At 37.3% G+C, this 24553-nt stretch overlaps 1 protein-coding gene across 1 annotated transcript in view; it reads right to left on the bottom strand.

Moving 5' to 3' along the window:
• Positions 1-23129, bottom strand: part of PCCA (propionyl-CoA carboxylase subunit alpha) — a 233974-nt gene extending 210845 nt beyond the window's left edge. The window contains exons 1-4 of the mRNA XM_015827965.1: positions 23031-23129; positions 7617-7700; positions 6597-6644; positions 6428-6496 (exon numbers count right to left, since the gene is read on the bottom strand). Coding sequence (XP_015683451.1) covers positions 6428-6496; positions 6597-6644; positions 7617-7700; positions 23031-23129 — 300 coding nt within the window. The remainder of the gene's footprint in view (positions 1-6427; positions 6497-6596; positions 6645-7616; positions 7701-23030) is intronic.
• Positions 23130-24553: the final 1424 nt, after the last annotated feature.

Raw genomic sequence — 24553 nt, 5'->3', positions numbered from 1 at the left:
TTTACTTGCAGTTTTACTTCTGATGTTGCTGACCACTAATACTGACTCCATAGATAATGGATTTCAATAACAGTCTCCTACAGGTTAACACTTTTGAGCTGCATTGTGATACAGCTTTAATTAAGTTAATACATGATGGTCACAGTTTGGTAGGAAGTTTTTAATAAGTGCATACAGTAATAAAAATATGTTGGTGCTCGTCTATACAACAGTTTCAGTGCAAGTTTACAATTTTACAAATATAACACAAGTATATTTGTAAACTTGTAAACTATACAAACATAGTTTACAATTTTACAAATATAATCCATTCTGTGGATTTATGACATGTTCAATTTCTTTTTTAACAAGTAAACTCGCTGTATTAATTTACTAACAAAAATATATGTACTGGCAGTTTCATGAGTGACATGGTTTTGGCCCTCCTAGGTTTACCTGGCTTGCAAAACAGCCAACTGCACAAGGATTGGGGGCAGGCCATGGTTCAGAATACCTCTGGCTGGGAAAGATTAATACATTTATTTGACCTTAGAATCTTAGAAGAAAAGAGGGTAATATTAAATAGCTTAATGCAGGCGTCCACAACCTCCGGGTTGTGATTCATTACTGGCCCATAGTGTATTCGGAACCGGGTTGTACAAGTAGCAGCCCAGCATACACACACAAATGCACAGCTCAAATTGCGCAAGTGGAGGGCTGGCACATGTGCACATGACACATAGCTCAATGTGCACAAGTCGAGCTGTGCATGTATGCATGTGCACGCTGGCCCACCACTTGCACAAGTTGAGCTGCGCAGGCGCGTGTGCATCAGCTCACTACCCCTCTCCCCCCCGCCGGGCCGCCAAGCCACAAAGATTGGGGATCGCTGACTTCATGAAAAGATAAACTGTACTTTAAAGAATAAACTTGTGCAGCCATTTATAATCTTAAGATAATAACAAAATTGTAGATAGAAAGCATATAAATTCTATAAATAAATAATGATATATAAATTAATAAAATTAAAGGATTCCAATTGTCACACTTTTACTCTGCCATTATAAAATCTGAGATTGTATGTTTTCAAATATGGACTTTCTTTATAGTGTTTAAGTTTTAAAGATTTTGGATAACTGCTTACTTGCATACTAAACTGAATGCGGAAAATAATTATTTCAAAATCCCAAACCTTGACAGACAGTACAAAGAAAAGTATCAGAAATCAGCATGGAAGCTATTTTAATATATTTCTTGATTAACTCATGGCCCATCTACTTTTCCCACAGACATGTACTAACATGTCATAATCGTCATAATTCATTACCCCCACAGCTAACACACAAGCTCCTTGATTAGTACACAACTCCCAGACGAGCATTACTAATACTAAATAATTCCCTTCAGCCTCCTGCTATTAAGACTACGGACTCTCCAATTAAATATAATGTTGCTGATTAAACATGTTAACCATGTTTCTGCCAGGAATTCTATTCTCCTTACTACTATCCAAATAAGGGTGGGAGGAATGTCCATGGATGGCAATTCTCAAAATACAATGCAGTCATTTAATTAAAATCAATATCAACATAAACATTTGATAAGAAAGATTAACAGGGGAAAGATGGCATTAAATACAAAAAAAACCCCTGCAAACTTGCTTCTTTAAAAGTAGAATCACATACTTATTTGAAGCAGTGTTTATATTTCCATTTTTGATAGGATTTTTTTAATGCTAAACTGAAAACATAATGAATCAGATTTCAAAGAAAATTGATAAATCAGTATGGTGTTTCACTGTCTTGATTTTTTTTTAAAATTTATATTTATTGAGGATTTTACACAGAGTAAGGGACAAATCTAAAGGAAAATGGATGGATGGATGGATGGATGGATGGATGGATGGATGGATGGATGGATGGATGGATGGAAAGAAGGAAAAAAGAAAATAAGGAAGGTTTTGAAGTATGATTTTTAACCTACTTCTCACCAGATATTAACAAATCTATTATCTTCTTCCCTCTTAATTCTTCCAGAGATCCCTTCAGTTCCTTATTTAATATTAATTTGTTTCAATTATTAAATCTCCATAAATCACCATTTCACTTTTTATTCTTCTTTTAGCAAATGCCCATAGAAGGATTCCAGTCTTTCAAACAAAGCACTTGTTTTCTCCCTGGCCAGACAAGTCAGTTTTGCCAGTTCCACTAGTTCTGACATTTTTACAATACATTCCTCCACTGTAGGAACTTTAATACTCTTCCATCTCTGGGCATATGATAATCTTGCTGCTGTTACCAGTCTTGAATTAAAAGCTTCTGTCTTGACTTATTATTCAATGAACAATTTTATTAAATTGTTTACTGCACTTTCATTTAGTGGATCCAGATGCAATAGAGAAAATTCAAGTTGGACCTCACTCTTAAATATTGGAAAAGTCTGTTGTTTGGGAAAGCAGTCTGGACAGTAAGTGATGCTTTTTCTAAAAGAAAATTCAAAATATCTCAATTCATGCTTCCTGTTTGAGTTCCAGGGAAGAGAAGGAAGGCACCAGGGAAATGATAAGGTTAGTGAGACACACATGCATCTCAAGTTGAGATCATGATAAGAGAAGGAAGATGGAGAAAAAGTACTACAAAGATTGGCAGGGTGAAAATCAAACTGAGGGTAGTGGCAACAGCTACAGAACCAGAGAACCCCAAAGCCCAAAGCCACTCAGTCTTGCCATGGTTCAGTTGAAGCCTGTTCCCTTTATAGACCCTCCCAACCTCCAGCACTAGGATAGGATGTTCACATCACATACTTTGCTAGGAGCAGAGATGTACATGATATCTCATCCCATCACAATGGATGAGCTCACCCAGCAGTCTCATATAGCTGTTAAATAGGAGAAGGGGAGCACCGACCCCTGCAACATGCCAACATAGTAGGGGCTGAACGGAGGATCTCTTCTTCCCAATCATCATCGACTGGAATTGGCCCCAGAGAAAGGAGGTGAATCAGCCCAACCCATGCTTTCCATCCCCAATTTCTGAGGTTATCCATAAGGATATCATGGTTGATGGTATCAAAAGCTGCTGAGAAGTCAAGCAAAGCAAGAAAGGGATTCACCACCATCATCCCACCCACACCAGAAATCAGCCAAAAGCACAACTAAAGCTGCTTCTATTCCATACCCAGGTTTGAAACCTAACTAAAAAGGATCCAGATAATCCATTTCATCCAGGGTCCTCTGAATCTATTGTACAACATTACCTAAAAAGGGGAAGCTTGATACTGAGTAAAAAAGTCCGATAGCAAGAGGTAATTATAAAACACTGAGTATCAAGGCATAAAGAATAGAACAGAAAAATAGAAAATCGGGATGAAAAAACAACCTGAAACAATAATAGTTTCTCCAGTAAAATTAATCTATACAAACACACTTGTGTTTTATCATTATCTTCTCTAGTTATGTAAAAAAATTCTCATAAACATACTTTCTTCCACCATAATGCTAAAGTCACTTATGCAATAGCAGTAGCAGTAGCACTTAGACTTATATACCACTTCATAGTGCTTTACAGCACTCTCTACGCCAGGGGTGTCAAACTGCCGGCCCACAGGCCAGTTTCATCACCCCATTGCCGGCAATGCAAAAAGAGTCGCGATATGTCGCGACACATCACGTGACATGGCGAGTTTGACACCTGTGCTCTAAGTGGTTTACAGAGTCAGCATATGCAACTATCCTAAACTGAAACTGGAAAGCCCAACTTGCCAAATATACGTCACTATTTAAAATATGTTGCTGTTATTATGTCTCATAATTAAACAATGCACTCTTTTTTAAAAAGTTAAATTTATACTTTAATAGGTCTAACAGTTTGGTTTGATATAAATATGATGGAGAGAAAGCAGTTAATGATGGTCTCATTATTTATTAAATTCCTGTATTATCTCATAGCAAGATGCCTCAGCAGCATATATTAGAAGCTATTAATGGCAAGTGAGTACAAGTAAGCAATTAGAAAACATAACTGTAAAAAAAATATATGAAATTTTGATAAGCTCTTCCCAGAGGTCTTCTCATCTTTGCCTATGCTGGTGCATTTCATTTAATTTACCTGATTGTTAGCTTCCAGTTTGTTCAGCTGGAAATCATAAACAAACACTAATTACTTTGACATCACAAAGTCATATTGTCCTTACCACCTCCCCAGACAGCAGGGATAAATTATAAAGGGTAGACATGATAATAACTTGATAAATGATGAGTCACATCACCTCTTTGTCAATCATCCATGAGGCCTCACACAAGATACCACTCAATCTCATTACTAAATCCTAAAACTACAATGACAATACACACCAGGAATTTTATTTCAAACAGCAAGCCACCATGCTGGATACAATCCAACAGATGGCTGATGAATTTTCACAATATTTTACATTTCTCTAAAAATATTCAAACATGAGAGGAAAAAGAACATAGTGGAAGTCACAAATTACTTGTTGCACAAATATATAACATTTTGCAAATTATGATGTTCAAAATTTTCCAAGTTATATTTTTATTCTTGGACTTCATCCTATAAGGCACACTTTAAATATTCTATGATATATTCCACAAATGTTATTCCTAGGCTATTGCTATTGAATTTTCTGAAATAAAATGTTCTCTTTCTGACTAAAAATTATTTTGAAACAATTCAAACAAGAACTAAACCACATTTATTTTCCTTTCATTCTGCTATCCATCATGCTCATATGTTTCTTTCCCTTTGTATATTCTTAGGTCTAAATTATAATTTAGAGCAAACTGTTGCATTTCTAGTAATAAGGCTTTCCTAAAACTAAGTTCCACCCCTATTGTGGCAATCCTGATTAAAAGAAGTTTAAATGATCATGCTTCTTCTGTGGTCAGCACCAAAAAACCCCAAAAACCCAATATTGCCACTAGTATTTAATTCAAGCCAAGAAAGAACAAATGTTTATTCAAAGCAAAGCAAATCAAAATGAGACGTCCAAGAAATATCATTAGTATTCTTAGAGAAAATATCCCCACTTTTTAGAGAGGGCGGACTAAGTTTGTTGGTCACTGCTGTAAAAAGAATGGAAGTTGCTTCTTTAATTATTAATTATTTTTTATTTTTCTATCTATACTGGTTTTTAAATTTTGATCATATTTTTTTTATTTTACAACATTCCTTTATATATGTTCATTTGTTTATGTAAAAATTTTAAAAAAATGGAAAAAAGAAAGTTCAACCAAATAATAAAATGTAATCCAAAGAGAAATTCCCACTCAAAATAATTTCTGAAGTAACATATTTCAGCTTCTGAAAAATTATAACAATTTTAGTGAAATATAATAAGCCCCTGGGAGCACAATGATTAACTGGAAAGCATGCAGTTTTGTTAAATTTACCAGTTCAGAGCCTTAGTTCATGCAACAATGGGCTGCATTACATTACTTGGCAGACAAAATTTAGCAAGGACTATCATCTATTTATCAATTTGTTAAACATTTATGAAGATTTTATCTATTCACATCAATATTTGGATTTCAAAGTAAACCTGCCACTAATAACATGGTCTATTCCTATGCATCCCTTGAATACGCTTGATTTTCAAATATATTACTGTCCCGGTGCATGAAATCTGACTTTAAAACCTAGCTTTTTAATTGTACTCTACATTATTTTAAAAAAGTTTGCTTAAAAAATACCTTTATGTTATTGACTTGGTGGAAAATTCATATGTACAGTAAGTATAAATTATAATGTCCCTAGATAGGACTTTAGGAAGGTCTTGAAGATGCATATAACATCTCTAGTACTACCTGTCTAGTAAACACATGGTAGAAAGTATGTTATATATACACATTAACCTCAGAAATTATTCTTCGTAACAGGCTTCCTAAGATGTTGTCTCCTCTCTCAGCTTTCTAAGCTCTCCCAATCATATCTAGTGTATACCCTGTGTGGGTTTATCGTTTGTATGGTAGCAGAGACAACATAAAGCACTACTGTATTATTCCATAGCCTGATGGCAATGCTTCCACAAGTGGTTTATTTTTTTAAATGTCCTCTCTTACTCCATAATTAGTACATATTGATGTTGAAAATGTGAATGTCTATTATTTCAATCATTGTTGAAATGTGGAAATTAGCATTAGCACTATGAAGAATTCAAAGGTGTATTTAAAGATAAATATAAACTTTCTATCATGATTTGAATCTCCCATCTCATCATATTCTTTGTTAATAGAATTTTGGATATCTCAGCATCCTTTCAAACTACATTTGTTTAAATAAAAATGACTTATGAAATGATATTTCCTTATGTAGGGACATCCTATTAAAATGTAGCTTAAAATAATGGCAAATATTCATTGAGTATTTGGATGGCATCAACACAGATAATAATCTAGAAAGTAAAGTTACAACAAATAATGGGTACTTACAGCATTTGAATCCACATCACTGTGTATGGCAACTGTTTTAATTCCCATCTTCTTGCATGTTTTAATTACCTAGTCGGAGTGAGGAGGGGAAAATTGTTTCTTTTAGTTAAATGCTTTAAGTAAAAATCAAAGAACTACAAAATAACTACAATTTTGAGATGTTACTTACCCTGCAGACAATTTCTCCTCTGTTTGCAATAAGAACTTTGTCAAAGGTCTAGCGAAGGAATGAGGAAGAAAAAAGTATTCTTCATAAATATAATGTAAACAGAGATACTTACACTTACATTTGGCCTCATTCAGTAAATACAAGAATGTGAAATCTAATCATTAAATATATTAAAAATGATTATTTACAAAATGAATTATGATTACATAGAAATAAAACTGACCTAAGAATGGTAAACAGACTTAAAACAACTTGTGCATTCTCTTTTTAAAAACCTTTATTTATTTAGTTAAGCAGAACAAAAAGAAAAAAATTTAAAAAGGAAAAAGAGGACAAAATTACCACAGAAATGTATATGAATGTATGTATATGAACAAAAATATTTACACAATAATTTCAGCAATGGATGCCATATTTTGTAATAATCTATACATTACCTATATATGTAAGCAATTAATTTGTAAGTTGCAAGTAACTTCAGGTCATTGCAATTGGGACAATAAATATAGTTTTCCAACACTGAAAGACTAGTCAGTTAACACTAAGAACATAGCAATTCTATTTTTTGTATATTCTCTTTTTATAGTCCCAAGAGAACATAAGCCATAATACAGTCCTGTGTCTGTAATAAGACATTAGCAGAGAGATGGATGTCCCTATCATATCTAACCTATGTAACTGCAAGACCTTATTAACCAAAATAATCTCCAATCTATGGATGAATGAAACAACAGAAGCTGATTTTAAATCAATAAATAATAATTCATAGGGAAATATAAATCTGATTTAATTTAAACAAATCTTTCAAATGAAAATAAATACAGTTAACATAACTGCAGCCATGAATTAAATGACTTTCTCCTATTGTTACACTAAAAATTACAGGTCAGAATGATATTGAAAGTCTGAGGAAACTACACTTCTCCTTGAAGTCTTAGGACATATACTTTGGTATAACTCTTTAATGTCCTAAAAAAAAAAAAGCTATATATCAGAAAACAATTCCACATAAATAATTACCTTTTCTTTTGGTTTATAAACTGTTGAGTGAAAGCCACGAGAAGTGATAAGGCACCATCTATATCCTGCAACCTGTATAATATTCTGCAAAGGAAAGAAAATAAATGAAATTACTATTAATCACACATCTTGGGAAAATGCTACTTTTTACCAACTGTATGACAAAATAAGACAAAACAATTTCACCAACTTCTGAAAATGGTTTGTATATCGTACAAATATTAATAGATATTATTAACTATTTATTAAATATTTAATAAATATTTAAATATTTATTAAATAAATCTGTATTAAATAAATATTTATTAAATATTAAATAATGGAAATATTGTTTTTAAAAATGCCAGGTATTGTAACAAACTTCTACATCAGATTAATGATTAAACATAAAATAATCTCAGAATAACAGAATTGAAAGGGACCTTGGAAGTCTCCTAATCCACGCAGGACACATTATATCAGGGGTAGTCAATCTTGGCTCTTTTATGACTCGTGGACGGCTCAGGAATTCTGGGAGTTGAAGTCCACGAGTCATAAAAGAGCCAAGGTTGACTACCCTTGCCATTTCAGACAAATGGCTGTCCAATCTCTACTAAAAAAACCTCCAGTGATGGAGCATCCACAATTTTTGAAGGCAAGCTATTCCACTGGTTAATTGTTCTGTCATGAAGTTTCTCCTTAGTTTCCCCTTTAGTTGCTTCTTTCCTTGATTAGTTTCCACCCATTGCTTCTTGTCCTGCCTTCAGGTGCTTTGTTTGATTATCTTTTCCAAGATCACCCCAGGTATTGATGTCAGGCTAATTGATCTGTAGTCTCCTAGATCCATTTATTTTTCTTTTTTGAAGATGGGAACCACATTAGCTCTTTTCCAATCCTCTAGTAGTTCTCCAGTGTTCCATATCTTTGAAACATATGGTTCAATGGTTCCGAGATCACATCTGCCAGCTCCTTCAGAACTCTGGGGTATAATCCATCTGGTGGTAGACAGATATTCTCTTACCATTTTCTTGCTTATTTTAATTTGTAGTCCTAGTCTGTCTTTCATGGTTCTGTTTTCGGTTAGGTTGAACTATTTTTTTCTTTTGCGAGAAGACAGATGCAAAGAAATAATTAAGCAGCTCTGCTTTTTCCTTGCTGTCTGTCACTTCCTTGCCATCTTTTCCCATTAGTGTATCAATTGTTTCCTTGCCTTTTTTTGTTTTTTACATGTTGAAAGAAACTTTTTTTTAGTATTTTGTTGCAAGTCTTAGTTCATTCTGATCCTTAGCTTTCCTGACTTCATCTTTGCAGATTTGGGCTCTATGCTCCTTAGTTATGTATCCCTCTTTCCATTTTTTATACTTGCCCTTTTTGTCTTTCAGTTCATCAGAGAGTTCTTTATGCAATCATGCTGCCTTCTTCTTGGATTTCTTATTTTTCTTTCTAAGTGATATTGTGCTGGGCTATTATAATCATATTTTTCAGAGTTTCCCAAGCTTCTTGAGTTGTTTTCCCCTTAAGATTTTCATCCATGGAATTCTTCCCAAGCTCCTTTTAAGTTTGTTGAAATCAATTCTTTTAAAGCCTAAGACACTAGTTTGATTTTGTTCTACTGCTTGTGTCTGTGTTATACTGAATTCCAATATGACATGGTCATTATTCCCCAAAGTTCCTGCAACTTCAACCCACTCTAGCATTTCTTCTCTGCTAGTAAGAATTACGTTCAGAATAGCTGACCCTCTAGTTCCCTCCTCTTCCTTTTGAATGACAAAGTTGTCAGCTAGCTTTGTCAGGACCTGTTTGATCTCCCATTGATACAGAATCTTGAAGTGATACCAATACATAATTTTATGGCTAATAATACCATAAAAATCCTATATTTATACAATAAAAATCTAAGTCCAGCAAGGATATTTCCACATTTATTTTATATCCCATGTTTGTTATTTTTATAAATAACTCAGGGCGATGAACATATCTAGTATACTTTCCCTTATAACAACAACCCTGTGAGGTAGGTTGGCCTGAGAGACAGGCCAAAACCACCCAACTGGCTTTCATGGCTAAGGTAGTTTCTAGCATTAAATAACATTAAATAAGTGTATAAAAAAGAAAGATAGCTAATACAAAAAAAATTAAATAACAAACCAAAGTACCAGGATAAAATGCCAAATATAAAAATTACTATGTGCAAAACAGAAGCTTCAACTCTCGCTGTATGCAGATGCACAAACAACAACCTCCCAGCTATTTAAGGAAACCATTGATGTGATGCATCTGACCAAAATTAAATTAGGCTACCTTTTTCCTTCAACCAAATTCTTCCTTACCCCACAAAAAAAATGTCAACTACATTTTAGTCAACTACAAGTATACTTTCTCCTTACATCCCTGCATTGGCCTCTTTTAAAGATACAGCTGGCTAATTATATTATTTAGTTGTGTAATATATTAACTTTGTGAAATTTATTAAAATGTTTTATAAATAATATTAAATTAAGAGGGAGAACACTGACTTCTGACTAAATTTCTGTTAGGAATTTTAAAGGATTGTAAAAAGGCAGTCTTTTAATTTTCTTCTTGAACATATGCTTGTAGGTGAACATGTAAAAGCAAATCAAATATAAAGAATCATCATATTCAAAAACCGAAAAGTAAATCTCAATATCATACAGATTGTGACATGGACATTTTGCGAAATGGAGATGATATGGGAGTAATATTTCTATGGTTATGGTGTCAACATTTCAGAAGTGGTCTCTGCTGGTGTGTCACACACCTCCCACATAAACAAAAGAGAAACAATTCCCTGTCTGCCCCCATCTGAAATTTTCGGAGGCTCAGGAGGCCATGTGAAAGCACAACCTTCTTGTACAACCTCTAGAGGTCACACGAGAGGTCATCCCATCTCATGCAGCCTCCACAGCCTTTGAAAACTGTCTGAGAACAGGGTGTGCTTTCAAGAATAGTTGTTGGGTGTTAGTGAACACTGGCAGGTTACCCCAAACATCATGGCATGTCACCTTTGACCCATGTCATAGGTTCACCATCACAGTCATAGAAAGTATAATGGAAGGCAACAAGTTACCCGTTCTATAAGGAGGGAGATTGGAAATATGGTACAGATCCCAATTTCTAGCCCACATACTCAGTCCTAAGGTCAAGTGACAGGATTCTGATGGCCTCAGGTTAATGCCAGAACTCTGCATAATAAAATTGTATTACTCCACAACATGCAGTGAATGTAACCACAGATATGGCTTCCATAACAGAGACCTAAGTGGGTCACAACGATGACACAGTCCTGTCTGAAATTTGCTTGCACCAAAACCCATGGTGCCATGGCAATTATTGTTTATGACATCTTAGTTGCCACCAGAAACTGCCCACAAATGACTGGATGTGACTGCCTATAGGTTGCATGAGCCTTAGGGACAGGATAGAGCTGTTGCTGGTAAGCATGTTTATTTCTCTATTCTTGATGTGTCTGAATTTTGCACAATTCTGTTCAAGGCTACCTGGTCTCTTTTAGGGAAAAGTTAGGATAAAGTTGTTCCTACAAACTGCTGTGATATGTTTGCAAGGTTTTTGAGGGGAAAAAACACTCAGTGTGGACTCTACTTTGACAGGGATAATGTGGTGCATTATTGAGTGAGATTTTGAGGGATTATCTGGGATTCGTTTGAATATGTTGAGACTGATGAAAAGGTGGTCACTGTGCCCCCTTCTAAAGAACCGCACTCTCAGTCTAGCCAATCTGAACAACTATCAACTAATCCTTAACAAAGGAGGATTCCCATCTTTTTGGCCACTTTGTGCTTAGTAGTGGTTTTGGAATCAAAAACAAAAGCAAATAATAAAATTGGATGTTGGTGGCATGGTTCTCTGGAATCACCTTCAAATGCTGGCCCATGGGAGTAGCTATCTCACTTTGCAAATCTTCCAAGGAGAAAGTGAAGCATAGGAAAGTTCATGAAATACACTCAGAGGGCTCCCTGAAAATTCTCCCTGAAAGTTCCACACTTTTTTTCTCTTTTGTGAAAGAAGTAGGGCACGTAAAGCATAGAAAAGTATTGTTTGCAAGCATTACCAGTGAGGAGGCAGATATCTATTGGGGAGGAAGAGGAGATTTTCCTAAGGCCCCAAAAGGCAGCTTTGATTATTTGGCAGGCCTCAACATTCCCTAAGGGGATGCAGTGGCCTAGCAGTTAAGATGCTAGGCTTGTCAATCAGAAGATTGGCTGTTTGAGACCCAAGCACCACGTGACAGGGTGAGCTCCTGTTCTTGCCCCAGCTCCTGCCAACCTAGCAATTCGAAAGCATGCAAATGCAAGTACATAAATAGGTACCACTTCAGTGGGAAGGTAACAGCATCCTGTGCTCCTCAGCATATAGTCATGCCAACCACATGACCACAGAAGCACATAAGAAGGTATAAAATGCTTCAGATTCAAAGCCAGAAGGTGACTCAGGTCTATGCATGCATGTTGCATTTATTGGCAATCCTTAAAGAAATTGCACTTTTTCTTAAGTTTCTACAGCTGTACAATCCTAGAAAAATGCACATTTGATCTAAAGTGGTGATGACAGCTGTTTCAGAGCTTTGAGAATTCCTGGTTCATTACTATAGCAGGCAGACATAAAAAGCCTCAGATTCTCATATTCCAAGCTGCAAAACCCAGATCTTTTTTTTGAGTTTGAACAGACTCATAATACAAGAACTCATCAAACTTATTTCTTATACCACAGCTGAAGTGAAAAGAGAAGCAAAGCAAAAGTTTCTTGTGGATCATTTGGTCATTGATCACTTCCAGCTCTTTGTGACAAGATTTACATTGTTTGTCTAGGATTGTTGCTTTCTATTTGTTGTCTTTGATTTTTTCCAAGCATCAGTGAATCTTATTTTTCAAGCATTCCGTGAAACTTATTTTTGCAAGATGTAGGACTTGCATGCAAGAGCAAATTCCTAAACATTTAACCTTTACTGTAGTGCAGGGGTGTCAAACTGCTGGCCTGCGGGCCGGATGCGTCATCACAAAACCGTGCCCACCCCGTTGCCGGCAATGGCAAAAAAGTTCCAATACGTAGCGCGACGTCACATGACGTCGCAAGTTTGACATGTCTGCTATAGTGTCATTATTACTGCTTTTGATGAACATTATAGTTTTACTTTATTGAGCATTGAATTATTTGCTCTTCTTGGACTCTAACACATTCTCAGCAATTTTCTCCATTTAAAAGTATCTAAGAGTGCAACACAGTGCGCTCTTTTCTTACATTATCAATAGAAGATTCCTTAAGTTGCATTTAATTTTATTTTCCAGAATGTCTGATTTTAAATTAATTATCAGATCTTATATATAGTATACATTTTAGGGTTGCCCTCTGTGCATCTTTACCATTTGCAGCAAATGTACAATAATAGATTTATTTATTGTTGCATAAGGAATCTTATTAACTAGTTTTTAAAATGTCAGATGGTTTTATTTTGCCTTCTCATTTCTCAAACATTGATTTTGGTTTTAAAATTACAGGTTTCACTTCAAACTCCCTGTTTGTTTTTCATTTGATCTTTAAAGCAGCAACTGCTGAAAATCTGAGTCACATGTATGATGTTGCAAAGGAAATTAGTACTTTCATGATTTTCTTGCTTAATTATTTGTATTCAGCTTGCACATTAATCAAGATTCCAGGAACAGGCAGCATTTGGAACTTGATTTTCAGAAAGATGTCAAAACAGAAATCAATTAACTGTTCTTCAGGAGTAACTTATCTCTTTTCAGCTCAACAAAAGTTCTCCAATCCAGTTATACTTTACATTTGTATATCAGGAAAATATTTTTAATGGAATTTCACTGAAGAAAGATGATTCAAGATGTAGTTCTTCACACTGTCACCATTTTTGTATTACTATTTTGAACAGAGCGTTTTATACAATGAAATATTTCCAGAAATTTACTTATTTTCCTCTGCCACAACTTTCCTCTGCCACAACTTTAATTAAATTCTTAATTAAAGAATTTCAGCGTGTCATTGAGTTGAAGAATATATTACTTTTGACATTTTACTATGTGGCAGGAAGAGTAATCAGCTTCATCTGAACTTATATATTCTGAATCAAGAGGCTGTATATACATCACACAGTGGAATCACATGGCACCAAGAGTTTTAGCCTGAATAAAAGTTTGAATCTCCCATGCTGGCATGCCATAGACCATGGGTCTCCAACCCCCTGGCTGCGGCCCACTACCGGGCCTTGGCCCATTCGGAACCGGGCTGCAGAAGCAGCAGGTGACTGTGCACACACACAGCTTCACTTGCACAAGCGAGTGTGCACATGCACGCAGCTTCAGGTGTGCCCGCCGCTCGTGCAAATGGAGCTGCGTACTTGTGCTCAACTGCTGCTCAAGCATAACCACTCCCTCTCCCTTCCACCCACCACCCATCGGTCCGCAAAGCCGGAAGGTTTGGGGATTGCTGCCGTAGACCATGCTTCATCTGTATGAATATACAATTTGACCACTTCAGGAATTTCGCATTCTTAATTGTCAATAGAAAAGTATATGAAAAAGCAAAGTTTTTTGTTTCAAATTTGGAATGAATTATACGAATGAATCATTTTGAACTGAACAAAGTATGGAACATTTGGATTATTGCAGGGTTTAGCCTAAACAAAATCCAGAGGAATCACCAAGTCAAGCAAGGCTGGTGCACATCTCTCTTCTTCCCTCCTCACTCCCCTTAGTGGTTCTTAGCAAGCCAAATCCTACTGGTCCATCCACCTTCTGAACTTTCCAGGATTTCTTTCCTTCTTCCCATGGCCACCAATCTACTGGCCTATATACTTTTTCTATATCACCGGTGTCAAACTCGCCACATCACGTGATGTGTCGCGACATATCGCAACTTTTTTTGCATTGCCGGAGCTGGGGTGGGCGCAGCCTCCGTATGATGCAATCGGTCTGCGGGGCGGCAGTTTGACACCCCTGTTCTATACTATGAATCTCAGCAATAAGCTTTCAGGAACAGAATATCCCACTTTCTACCTATAACCTGATTTTCTTCCCTTTCTTCCTTCCTTCCACATCATGTCAGTCACAGCAAGTCTCCCTGCAAAGCATGCTTCTCTTATCTGCCCATCCCCAAATTTTCCTTCTTTTCCTTTGCTACCAGTACCAATGTTATTTGAGAGTTTTTCCTGATCTTTTTGCTCCCTAAGTAGCTCTAACTGGAACAACCACTTTTCACTCCACATTCAAAATAGTGATTCCATTCTGTACATGGACCAAAACATATATGCTTGGGTTCAGTTATGGATCACCTAATACCCGCTGTTTTACACAAGGAATAGTCCTTCCACAAAATGAAAATCACAGTAACTCCTTATGTCAGTGGTTCTCAACCTTCCTAATGCAGCAACCCTTTAATACAGTTCCTCATGTTTTGGTGACCCCCAAACCCCCATCCAGCTGGCCAGGGAGGGGGGAAGGCCGTTCCGCCATCTCCGCCCAGCCTGGTTGGAGAAGCGCCCAGGCGGGAGAGGGAGAGACAGAGAGAGAGAGAGAGAGAGAGAGAGAGAGAGAGAGAGAGAGAGAGAGAGAGAGAGAGAGAGAGCGCCAAGAGGAGGGCAAGGAGATAGAGGAGCGGTGTCTCGGTTCCTAAGACCATCGGAAATATGTGTTTTCCGATGGTCTTAGGCGACCCCTGTGAAAGGGTTGTTCGACCCCCAAAGGGGTCCCGACCCATAGGTTGAGAACCACTGCCTTATGTAGAACAAATTAAATACTGTAGAAGAATTACAAACAGACGGTTATGAAATGTAGCATATATAAAATATCTTTTTAAAAATATTTATTTTCCATTATCAACAAAAATACAAAACAAAAAATAGAAAAGCAAACACTAACAATGAAAAGAAAAGAAAAAATATTGTGTACAAAAAAAGGAACAAGAAAAAAAAAAACCCAAATGTACAATAAATCTAACATTAAACATAAAGAATCTACACCAGCTGGATGCTGAAAAATAAGTAAAAAAAAAAACCTAATAGATTTTTCTCCGCTTACATGACATATCTACAAACAGTTATAAGCTTTTACATCCATATTTATCAAAAATGCTACATAAAATAAACAAATATTCCAGGTGTGGAAATCTATCTATCTAATAAGCAAATCGACCCAACATCTAATCATATTGTATATATGAAAGAAAAAAAAAGTCAACAGATTAACTTAAACATTACCCTAATCTTCAAATTTCTCTATTAACCATCTCTTATTGTATTTAACATGTAGAAAGTCACAGAGGGCTTCCAGTCTCTGTGGACTTTCTACATGTTAAATACAAATTGTCTAGTCTATTGTCTCTAATCAAGGCAGTTAATTTTGCCATCTCTGTTAATTCAGTCAATTTCAAAATCTACTCTTCAACTGTCAGCACTTCTTTTTCTTTCCAATGCTTAGTTTGTATAATCCTTACAACAGCCACCATGTAAAGAAATAATATCCCGAACTGTTTTTCAATTGGTTTGTCCATAATAATAACTAAAACAAAAGCTTCAGGTTTGACTAATCTTTCTTTTAAATATTTTCTGCATTAATATTATATTTATGCAGTATGATTTAACATACTTGCAAGACCACCACATATGATAAAATGTATCTGGATTTTGATTACATTTCCAACACTTGTTGGAAATTCCTTTATATATTTTCTCTAGTCCAGTGGTGGTGAACCTATGGCATGCGTGCCAGAGGCAGCACTCAGAGCCCTCTCTGTGGGCATGTGCGCCATCGCCCCAGCCCTGTCTCCCCCCACGTTCCCTCACCAGCAGCCCCCGGACGTGGCCCACGTGGAGCAGTGCAGCCAAGCACATGGCAGCCAGGCAGCAGGGTCAAGACTCTGCCCTCGCACCCTGCCGCGTGCAGATGCTGCAGGGCGCGGGCAGAGGGTATGGCCACCATGGCGCTTGCAGGGCCGCCTGGGTGACCTGTGGCGGACCGTGGAGGCAGGGAGTGGCAGGGGTGGGGCGGGCTGGGGATTGGGGCATTTTTTGGGCACTCGGTCTCTAAAAGATTTGCCATCACTGCTCTAGTCTGTCTGGGATCAAATACCAATGATACACCATTTTATAAAAAAATTCTTTCAAACTGTAATTCAAAGTAAATTTTAAGCAATTGGTCCATACATTCTCTCTTTTATCTAGCATTATGTTATGCCCAAAGTTTTTCGTCCATTTTACCATACAATCTTTGACATATTCATAAAATATCTAAATGAAATATGTATAATGTAGTGATGCCCACATCAACAGCTGCTGAAAGAAATATTTCCAGGGATGCATGGCTATTTGCCCTATGCAACTTCGTATGCAATTTAAGAGGCCAAAAGAGCTTTTTCATGGGACTAGTCACAGACTGAGATTGTTCCTTGCTATGTACATGTGTGAAGTCAAGTAATTGTCATAATACTTTATTGACTTGTATGCCTTGATTTTCATCTCTACTGGTAGTTGTGTTCAATTATTCTCACTCACCAACTTCAGGAAAAAAGACAAAGATTTTCTCACCCAACTGGGATTGGCCCGTACCACTTGTGCCGGCAGAGGAAGCATGCTATGGGTCCCATCAGCCCAAGTATTCCAGCTGGTGGGGTCCAAGAGGAGGTCCTTCTCTGCTGTTGCTCCTGCCCTCTGGAACATTTTGCCCCCGGATATGAGGTTGGCCCCAATCCTCCTATCTTTTCGTAAGGGCCTAAAGACATGGCTTTGCCAGTCGGCTTGGGGCGCCAGTGGGGAAACAGTGCAATCGAGGTGATTGATTAATAGCAGATCCCATCCTCCGCCTCCACCCCCACCCTCCCCATCTGTCTTTGGTTTTAATATTTGTTTTTAACTTTTTATGTTTTAGCTTACTGTAAGCTGTCCAGAGTTACCCTATGGTAAGATGGGCAGCCAATAAATTTTATAAATAAATAAATAAATTTGACTTTCCCAGAACGTCTGTGGGCATCATGTAACACAATTTTAAATCAGCTTCTCTTAAACTGTTCTTAAAATGCAGCAACTAAAAAACATTGGCAGCTACCTCACTGTAAAGTGAGCATCAAGTCATATGGTAAATGCAATGTTTACCAAAAAACCACCCACCAACATTCAATCTTTTTAAGAATTATGGAGAGGCTATGAATAATATTTTGCATTCAGCATGCTTTTGCACCAAATTAAAAAAGACTTGTTCGAAAGGTACCTTCTTGTTATCCTCCCAGGGTCACTAGCCTCAGTTTGAGAAATACTGCCCTAATCCACTCAGTTGGGGAATTTTAAGTCTTTAGTGAAGGATTTATCCTTTCAGCTCAACTCTAGAAAACACATAAAAGGGACTTTATGTCCAGAAATACAATTTTTATACACTCTGTGATAATACTGAAATATAGAGGACAACTGTTTAATTGTGGAATGTAGTACAAAGGGATAATTGTACTAGGAAAGAAAATAATTAGCCCATTTTCTAAGTACAAGTAGTCCTTGACTTACAACAGTTTGTTTAGTGATTGTTCAAAGTCACAACAGCACTGAAAAAAGTGACTTATGACCATTTTCAGTTAAAACCTTTGCAGCAGCCCCGCGATCATGTGATCAAAATTCAAATGCTTGGCAATTGGTTCATATTTATGACCGTTGCTGTGTCTCAAGGTCACGTGATCACTTTTTGCAACCTTCTGACAAGCAAAGTCAATGAGGAAGCCAGATTCACTTAACAACCAGGTTACTAACTTATCTACTGCGGTGAGTCACTTAATAGCAGGAAAGGTCATAAAATGGGGCAAAGCTCACTTAACAAATGTCTCACTTAGCAACAGAAATTTTGGGCATGTGAAAAATAAACTAAATAGAGTTCCTGTGAATATTTGGAGAAAGAAATATATTATAATTTTACCTTTTTATTCAAAAAAGTATTAAAGGTATTAAAAATAAATATGATTGGTTTTCTCAAAGATCAGAAACAGAAATAAAATAAACAGGGGAACAGAATAAGATTTGTAAAATACCGTACAATTTGATTAAAATTATACATTTATAAAAAACCAAAATGATACAGCCTAACTACAAACACAAACCTATGAAGTCACCCAGACAATTTTTCACGCCTAAGGCAAAACTAGAACTCAAAATCTCTTGGTTTCTAGCCAGAGGGCAAAGACAGCCAGTTCTTCCCAATTACATCATTTTAAAGATGGGCCTTGGAGCATGCCAGATTTATTAAAACTATCAGGACAGCAGACAAAACTGGAGAGAGGTGGTCCAGCAAACCCTGAGGTTTTGAAAGCTATATAGATGATAATCAGAACAATGGAAATCAACCGGCAGCTTACAGAACCACCTAATCATCTTTCTTGCTCTTCTCTGCACTCTTTCCAGAGTCTTAACATCTTTTTTATATTGTGGTGACCAGAACTGGATGCAGTATTCCAAGTATGGTCTTACTAAGACTTTGTAAAACAATACTAGAATTTAATGGGATCTTGATTCTACCCGTCTATTGATGCAACCTAGAATTGCATTGGCTTTTTTGGCTGCTGCCGCACACTACTGGCTCATATTTAAGCAACTGTCCACTTGGATTCCAAGATCCCTCTCAGTTACTGGCATCAAGCCAAGTTTCACCTAGTCTGTATCTGTACAATTGGTTTTTCTTGCCTATATGTAAAACCTTATGAAGGCAACATGTACTAGTGAGGGAATACAGAAAAATTATGAATAACTCACTCCTACCGGCGCACACTGACCTTCCTCATTTAACAGCCAGAAGGCTCAAATCCAGGAAGTTTCCATTGGCATTTGCACAACATCTGCTCAACATCAATTCCCAATGGAAAGTCAAATGAGTTGCTGAACATCCAGTCATAGGAAGATATAAATGACCCCACAAAAAAGGTACCAGCAATGAACAATAAACTGCCATGTTAGCAATGAACAATCTGAATAGGATTCACAGCTCACAAATCATCTGTTGGGACTCACTATATAAATGGGGCATAATGTGGCTGCGGGGTCCCATGTCAAACTGTAGAGCATATCATGATCGACTGTAAGCTGACAGCATATACAGGTCCAGTGCCTGACTTTTTTCATATAAACAATGCTGTGCATCAGTGGTTAGATGGCCTAGACACTGATATTTGAATACTGATCTTTTTAACATTTAATTTTTTCATGTTTTATTAATCTAGGTGAAATGTTAATATGTATGGCAAATACATGTATAATATGCCATACACTAAATAAATAAATGTTCCTCTCTACCTCAATCGCATCACTTAGTTGGTTAGAGGTCAAGATACACAATAGGGTGTCTGCATTCTGATAATGCCAGAGTCCATGTCCATAGATGATCTTAACCAGAAGCCTTATTGGATATTAAATAGGAATAGGGAGAGTTGAACTCTGAAGAAACCATGAAAAAAAGACTCTCAGAGTCAATCTCTTCTCTCACTTACCCACTGAAAATAACCTCAAAAAAAGAGAACCATAGAAATACTGTGCCCGCCCTCTAAGAAGTTGGAGTAGGATACCATAATTGATTATATTAAAGATTGCCTAGTGATCAAGCAGGAACAGGAGAGTCACACCATCCCCATACTGGTCAACCAGAGGTCACCACAAGCACAATTAATGTTATCTCTGTACTGTACAAGGCCTGAAACTTGACTGAAAATGCTCCAGATAATCTGCTTCTTTCAGAGCCCTCAAAGTTACAGGCCTATCATCTTCTCTACAACCTTTCCCAAATATTGCAATCCTTCTATCTTAGGTAAATTGTATTACTTTATAATCATTCAAATACCTTAAACATGTTATTTGTAATAAACCTATTAAGATCAAATATCCATTTATTATGCATATACCACCCAAAAAAGTTTCACCTGCAATTTTAAATAGAGGGATTTTTTCAGTTTTGAAATCTACTATCATTAGAGGTTGAACCAAGTACTTGCAATAATTTCAAGGATGACAGATAATAATTTTCTAATCAGATTCAAAAAATGATATAAGTTGAAATCTGGGAAATTTATAACAGCATTGTCACATGTAAGCTGAACCTTTAAGAGATCCCAAGTGCCTGACCATTTCTCAAGAAATGTACCATTTGTCAAATTGTTTAAAATACCTTAAATGGAATTAACAAAGAAAACATGTTGATTTTTATACATTTATTCTCTTCAACTTGAAATATTCTTCTCAGCTAAACAGAATATTTCCTTAGAAATGACTGTTCCCAGAACAATAAACAAAGCCTAAAGAATAATTATAAAACTCTCTTTAGAAAGAAAAATCTACATCTGATTTTCAGCAACAGATTGCTAATACATGTTCTTTGTCAGAATTTAAATTAAGCTGGGCAAGGAAGAAGTATTTTTAATAACTTAATCAACTATTCTGGATTGTTGCTTATAATATGGTTTTCCCAGGTCCTTTTCCTTTTTTATTATAATTATGCATTATGATTGCATTATATTAGTTCTGTTATATTCATTTATGTACTTATTTTATTAGGCTTATAGGCCTTTCCAACTGTGAACTTTGGAGCAGCTTATATCCAACCTTAAATCAATTCAAACAATACAAAAAAAGGATTTTATCAAAATATCATAATCAACATATAAAGAACACTAGAAACAATCAATTGATTCAACCAAAACCGAAAAGAAACCTTCTATTGCTAGAGTAACAAATGTGCATGTGTACTTTCTCTTCTGTTAATAAAACGATATGCCCAAATTCAAGATTCAATCTTATAAGAAATTAACTATTATTTATTACATACTGGAAAATTCATTGTATATACTACCACCGTCAAATACAGTCACTTAATTTCATTATTGCGCATTTTAATGAATATGTTTTCTTCATGTTTATTTTTATATAATCTCTTGTCATTTTTAAAAATTTAGATTCTAAATAGTTATTTGTTCAGCATTTGTGAACTGTTTTTAACCAATGTGGAAAAAAATCAGTCTTTCTGTATAATCTGGGATGAATATATTTTTTTCAGTCCAAAGCATATCAGATCATTGTTTTAAAAGGATATAAATCTTTGTGGAAAATATGAAAGATCAACATATATAGTATCATCAATACTGCAGGAACAACATGTTAGGACAAATATCAGAATCTAATTAACATAACAAGATTAACTTTCCCTTTCTGTAAGACAGATCCTGAAAACAATTGAACTGTATTAATCTGTCATTTTAATCCCTTGTTTCTATAGAAAATACATCTGGTTAATTATTTAAATACAAATTTCACCAAATGAATACAACAAATACTTTAGACTAAGAGTATCACTGAGATGTGTTTCTAAAAATCATTTTAGAACTAGTCTATGCATAAAATCCTTAAAACATCAGAAACAGACTTTACAGATTTCAGTATAGCCAACAAGGAACAAACAGAAGAGAAGTGATTACTATTTATTAAGAGCCCAGTTAAAAATTACAGAGGACAAATTGTATCTGCCTGACCCTGGCTGTTTGGCAAGACTGCTCAAACTGTTTCTTGTTCACCTCTACAAAAGGTTTCCTGTCCCAAAAATAAATAAGAGGATAACATGCAAAGTAGCTTTCACCAGCTCACTTTTGGAATCAACTTGATTTATGAAAATACATATGTGTATGAGTGTGTGTATGAATGTGTATGTATGTGCCTGTGTGTGTATATATACAATAGCACTGCTTTCAACAATACATGCAGTTAAATAAAGTGTGAGGCTAGACTCATGATAGAAATCTAAACTTCCATAACTCTACCTAAACGTGTTTCTTCTCTTCTGCATTTTATCTGATTCAGCTGCCGTGCATCACGTCCTTTCATGTATGTTAACACAAGAACAGAGAAACAGCTGCGATGTTTAGCCAGCACTAACCTCAAGACCAAGCAGGTAAAAACAGGTACAGATAAGCCTCTCTCCCCGAGCAATTTATTCAATGCACTCCTCCCTCTGCAGGAACCTGTGCATATACTGTAGGATCGTTCCGTCTTGCAGTCTAATGCAGTTTACCCTCCAGACAGACCCCATCCACCACACCCAGAATGCCTATCCGGATTGGAGTTGTAGTCCCTAAAAGCCAGACAGCATAACATAGCAGTTCCAAACAGCCAGGCAAGCGAAGACCCACGCAGGCAGGCGTCCCATCTGCTAGGTTCATGGGCATGTCAATCCACCCGCTCCCTCCAGACCGGTCTTGGCGCAGCAAATGCAGCCTTGCCCCAAAAGAGGGCCGAGGCATCCCATAGAAGTACCGGCGCTCCGGTCTCCAGTGCCTTAGGCTGCTCTGCCGAGAGAATGCCTGCCTGCTTGCCTGCTCCCGCCCCGCTGTGGGCGATATTCCATAAGTAGCAGCCAACCGCTCGCTCGCCGGCCGCCTCACCGTTTGCGACACGGAGAACCGCTCCAGAAGCCTGTATCGCCACTGCTGCCAAGCGCTCCCACGCCATAGAGAGGCCGCCGCCGCCGCGGCCGCCGCCATCATGCTAGGCTGGGATTCTGTCCTCAGCGTCTAGGCCGCCCTTTCACCTTGCGCTCCCTCGGCCAATCAGACGCGCCCCTTCCCGACGGCGCCCACACGCCCAGAGCCCGCCCCTTCAACTCGCGCCTCGCCTGGGGGCGGCGGCGAAGGCCGGCACGCTTTTCCACTGAGGAGCTCTGGGAGAGCTGAGGTGGCGGCGACCCGCGTAGAGAACACGTGTCCACGGCAGCCGTGACCTTGGTCCGTAAGAGGTCAGAGAAAAGCCTTGTGGTCAGTCAATGTAGTGTGCAGCTGAACCTAAAACCTGCAGGTAGGGAGTAAAACCCGTGGATGGAAACCCTAACTCAGGGGTAGTCAACCTTGGCTCTTTTATGACTCGTGGACTTTAACTCCCAGAATTCCTGAGCCAGCTAAGCTGGCTCAGGAATTCTGGGAGTTGAAGTCCACGAGTCATAAAAGAGCCAAGGTTGACTACCCCTGCCCTAACTGATGGAAAGGCGATTCCCTTGACTTTTGAAACGTGGGGTGGGCAGTTAGGAGAAGTCTAGGTGAGAGATGAGGAAATTGTAGGTGGTTCATCCTGAAAAAACTGGACAGCCACCTGTCTGAAATGGGGGTCTCCTGTTTGAGCAGGGGGTTGGATTAGAAGACCTCCAAGGTCCCTTCCAGCTCTATTCTGATTGATTGAACTCTTTGAGATGCTTTCCCTGCAACTCTGTATGTTGATGTGTTGACATGTTTAAAAACACGTTGTGAACTAATACAGCTAAGAAATACAGCTCTCTATCAATGGTACATTGTGTAAAATGAAAATGGCTATTAGTCATTTTTTTTAAAAGACAGCAATCCTAATTACATACAAGTTTTTTTTTAATTATTTATTTGACTTACAACACTTTCATTTAGTGCAGGGGTGTCAAACTGCCGGCCCGCGGGCCGGTTTCATCATACTGAAGCCGCGCCCACCCCATTGCCGGCAATGGCAAAACCGGCACGATACGTTGCGCGACAGCACGTGACGTTGCGAGTTTGACACCCCTGATTTAGTGATTGTTCAAAGTTACAATGGCACTGAAAAAAGTGACATGACCGTTTTTCACACTTACAACCCTTGCAGCATCCCCATGGTCACATGATCAAAATTCAAATGCTTGGCAACTGATTCATATTTATGATAGTTGCAGTGTCCCAGGGTCATGTGTGATTACCTTTTGTGATCTTCTGACAAGCCAAGCCAATGGGTAAGGCAGATTCACTTAACAACTGTGTTACTAATTTAATAACTGCAGTGATTCATTTAACAACTATGGCAAGAAAAGAAAATTCACTTAGCAAATATTTCAGTTAGCAACAGATGTTTGAGGCTCAATGGTGGTCGTAAGTTGAGGACTACCTATATTTATCTATGTGACTTGACTACCATC

Source organism: Protobothrops mucrosquamatus, unplaced genomic scaffold, assembly GCF_001527695.2.
Source record: "Protobothrops mucrosquamatus isolate PMUCROS unplaced genomic scaffold, P.Mucros_1.0 scaffold_218, whole genome shotgun sequence".
NCBI lineage: Eukaryota > Metazoa > Chordata > Lepidosauria > Squamata > Viperidae > Protobothrops > Protobothrops mucrosquamatus.
The sequence above is the reverse complement of the archived record's forward strand: the minus strand, read 5'-3'. Positions and strand labels throughout refer to the sequence as shown.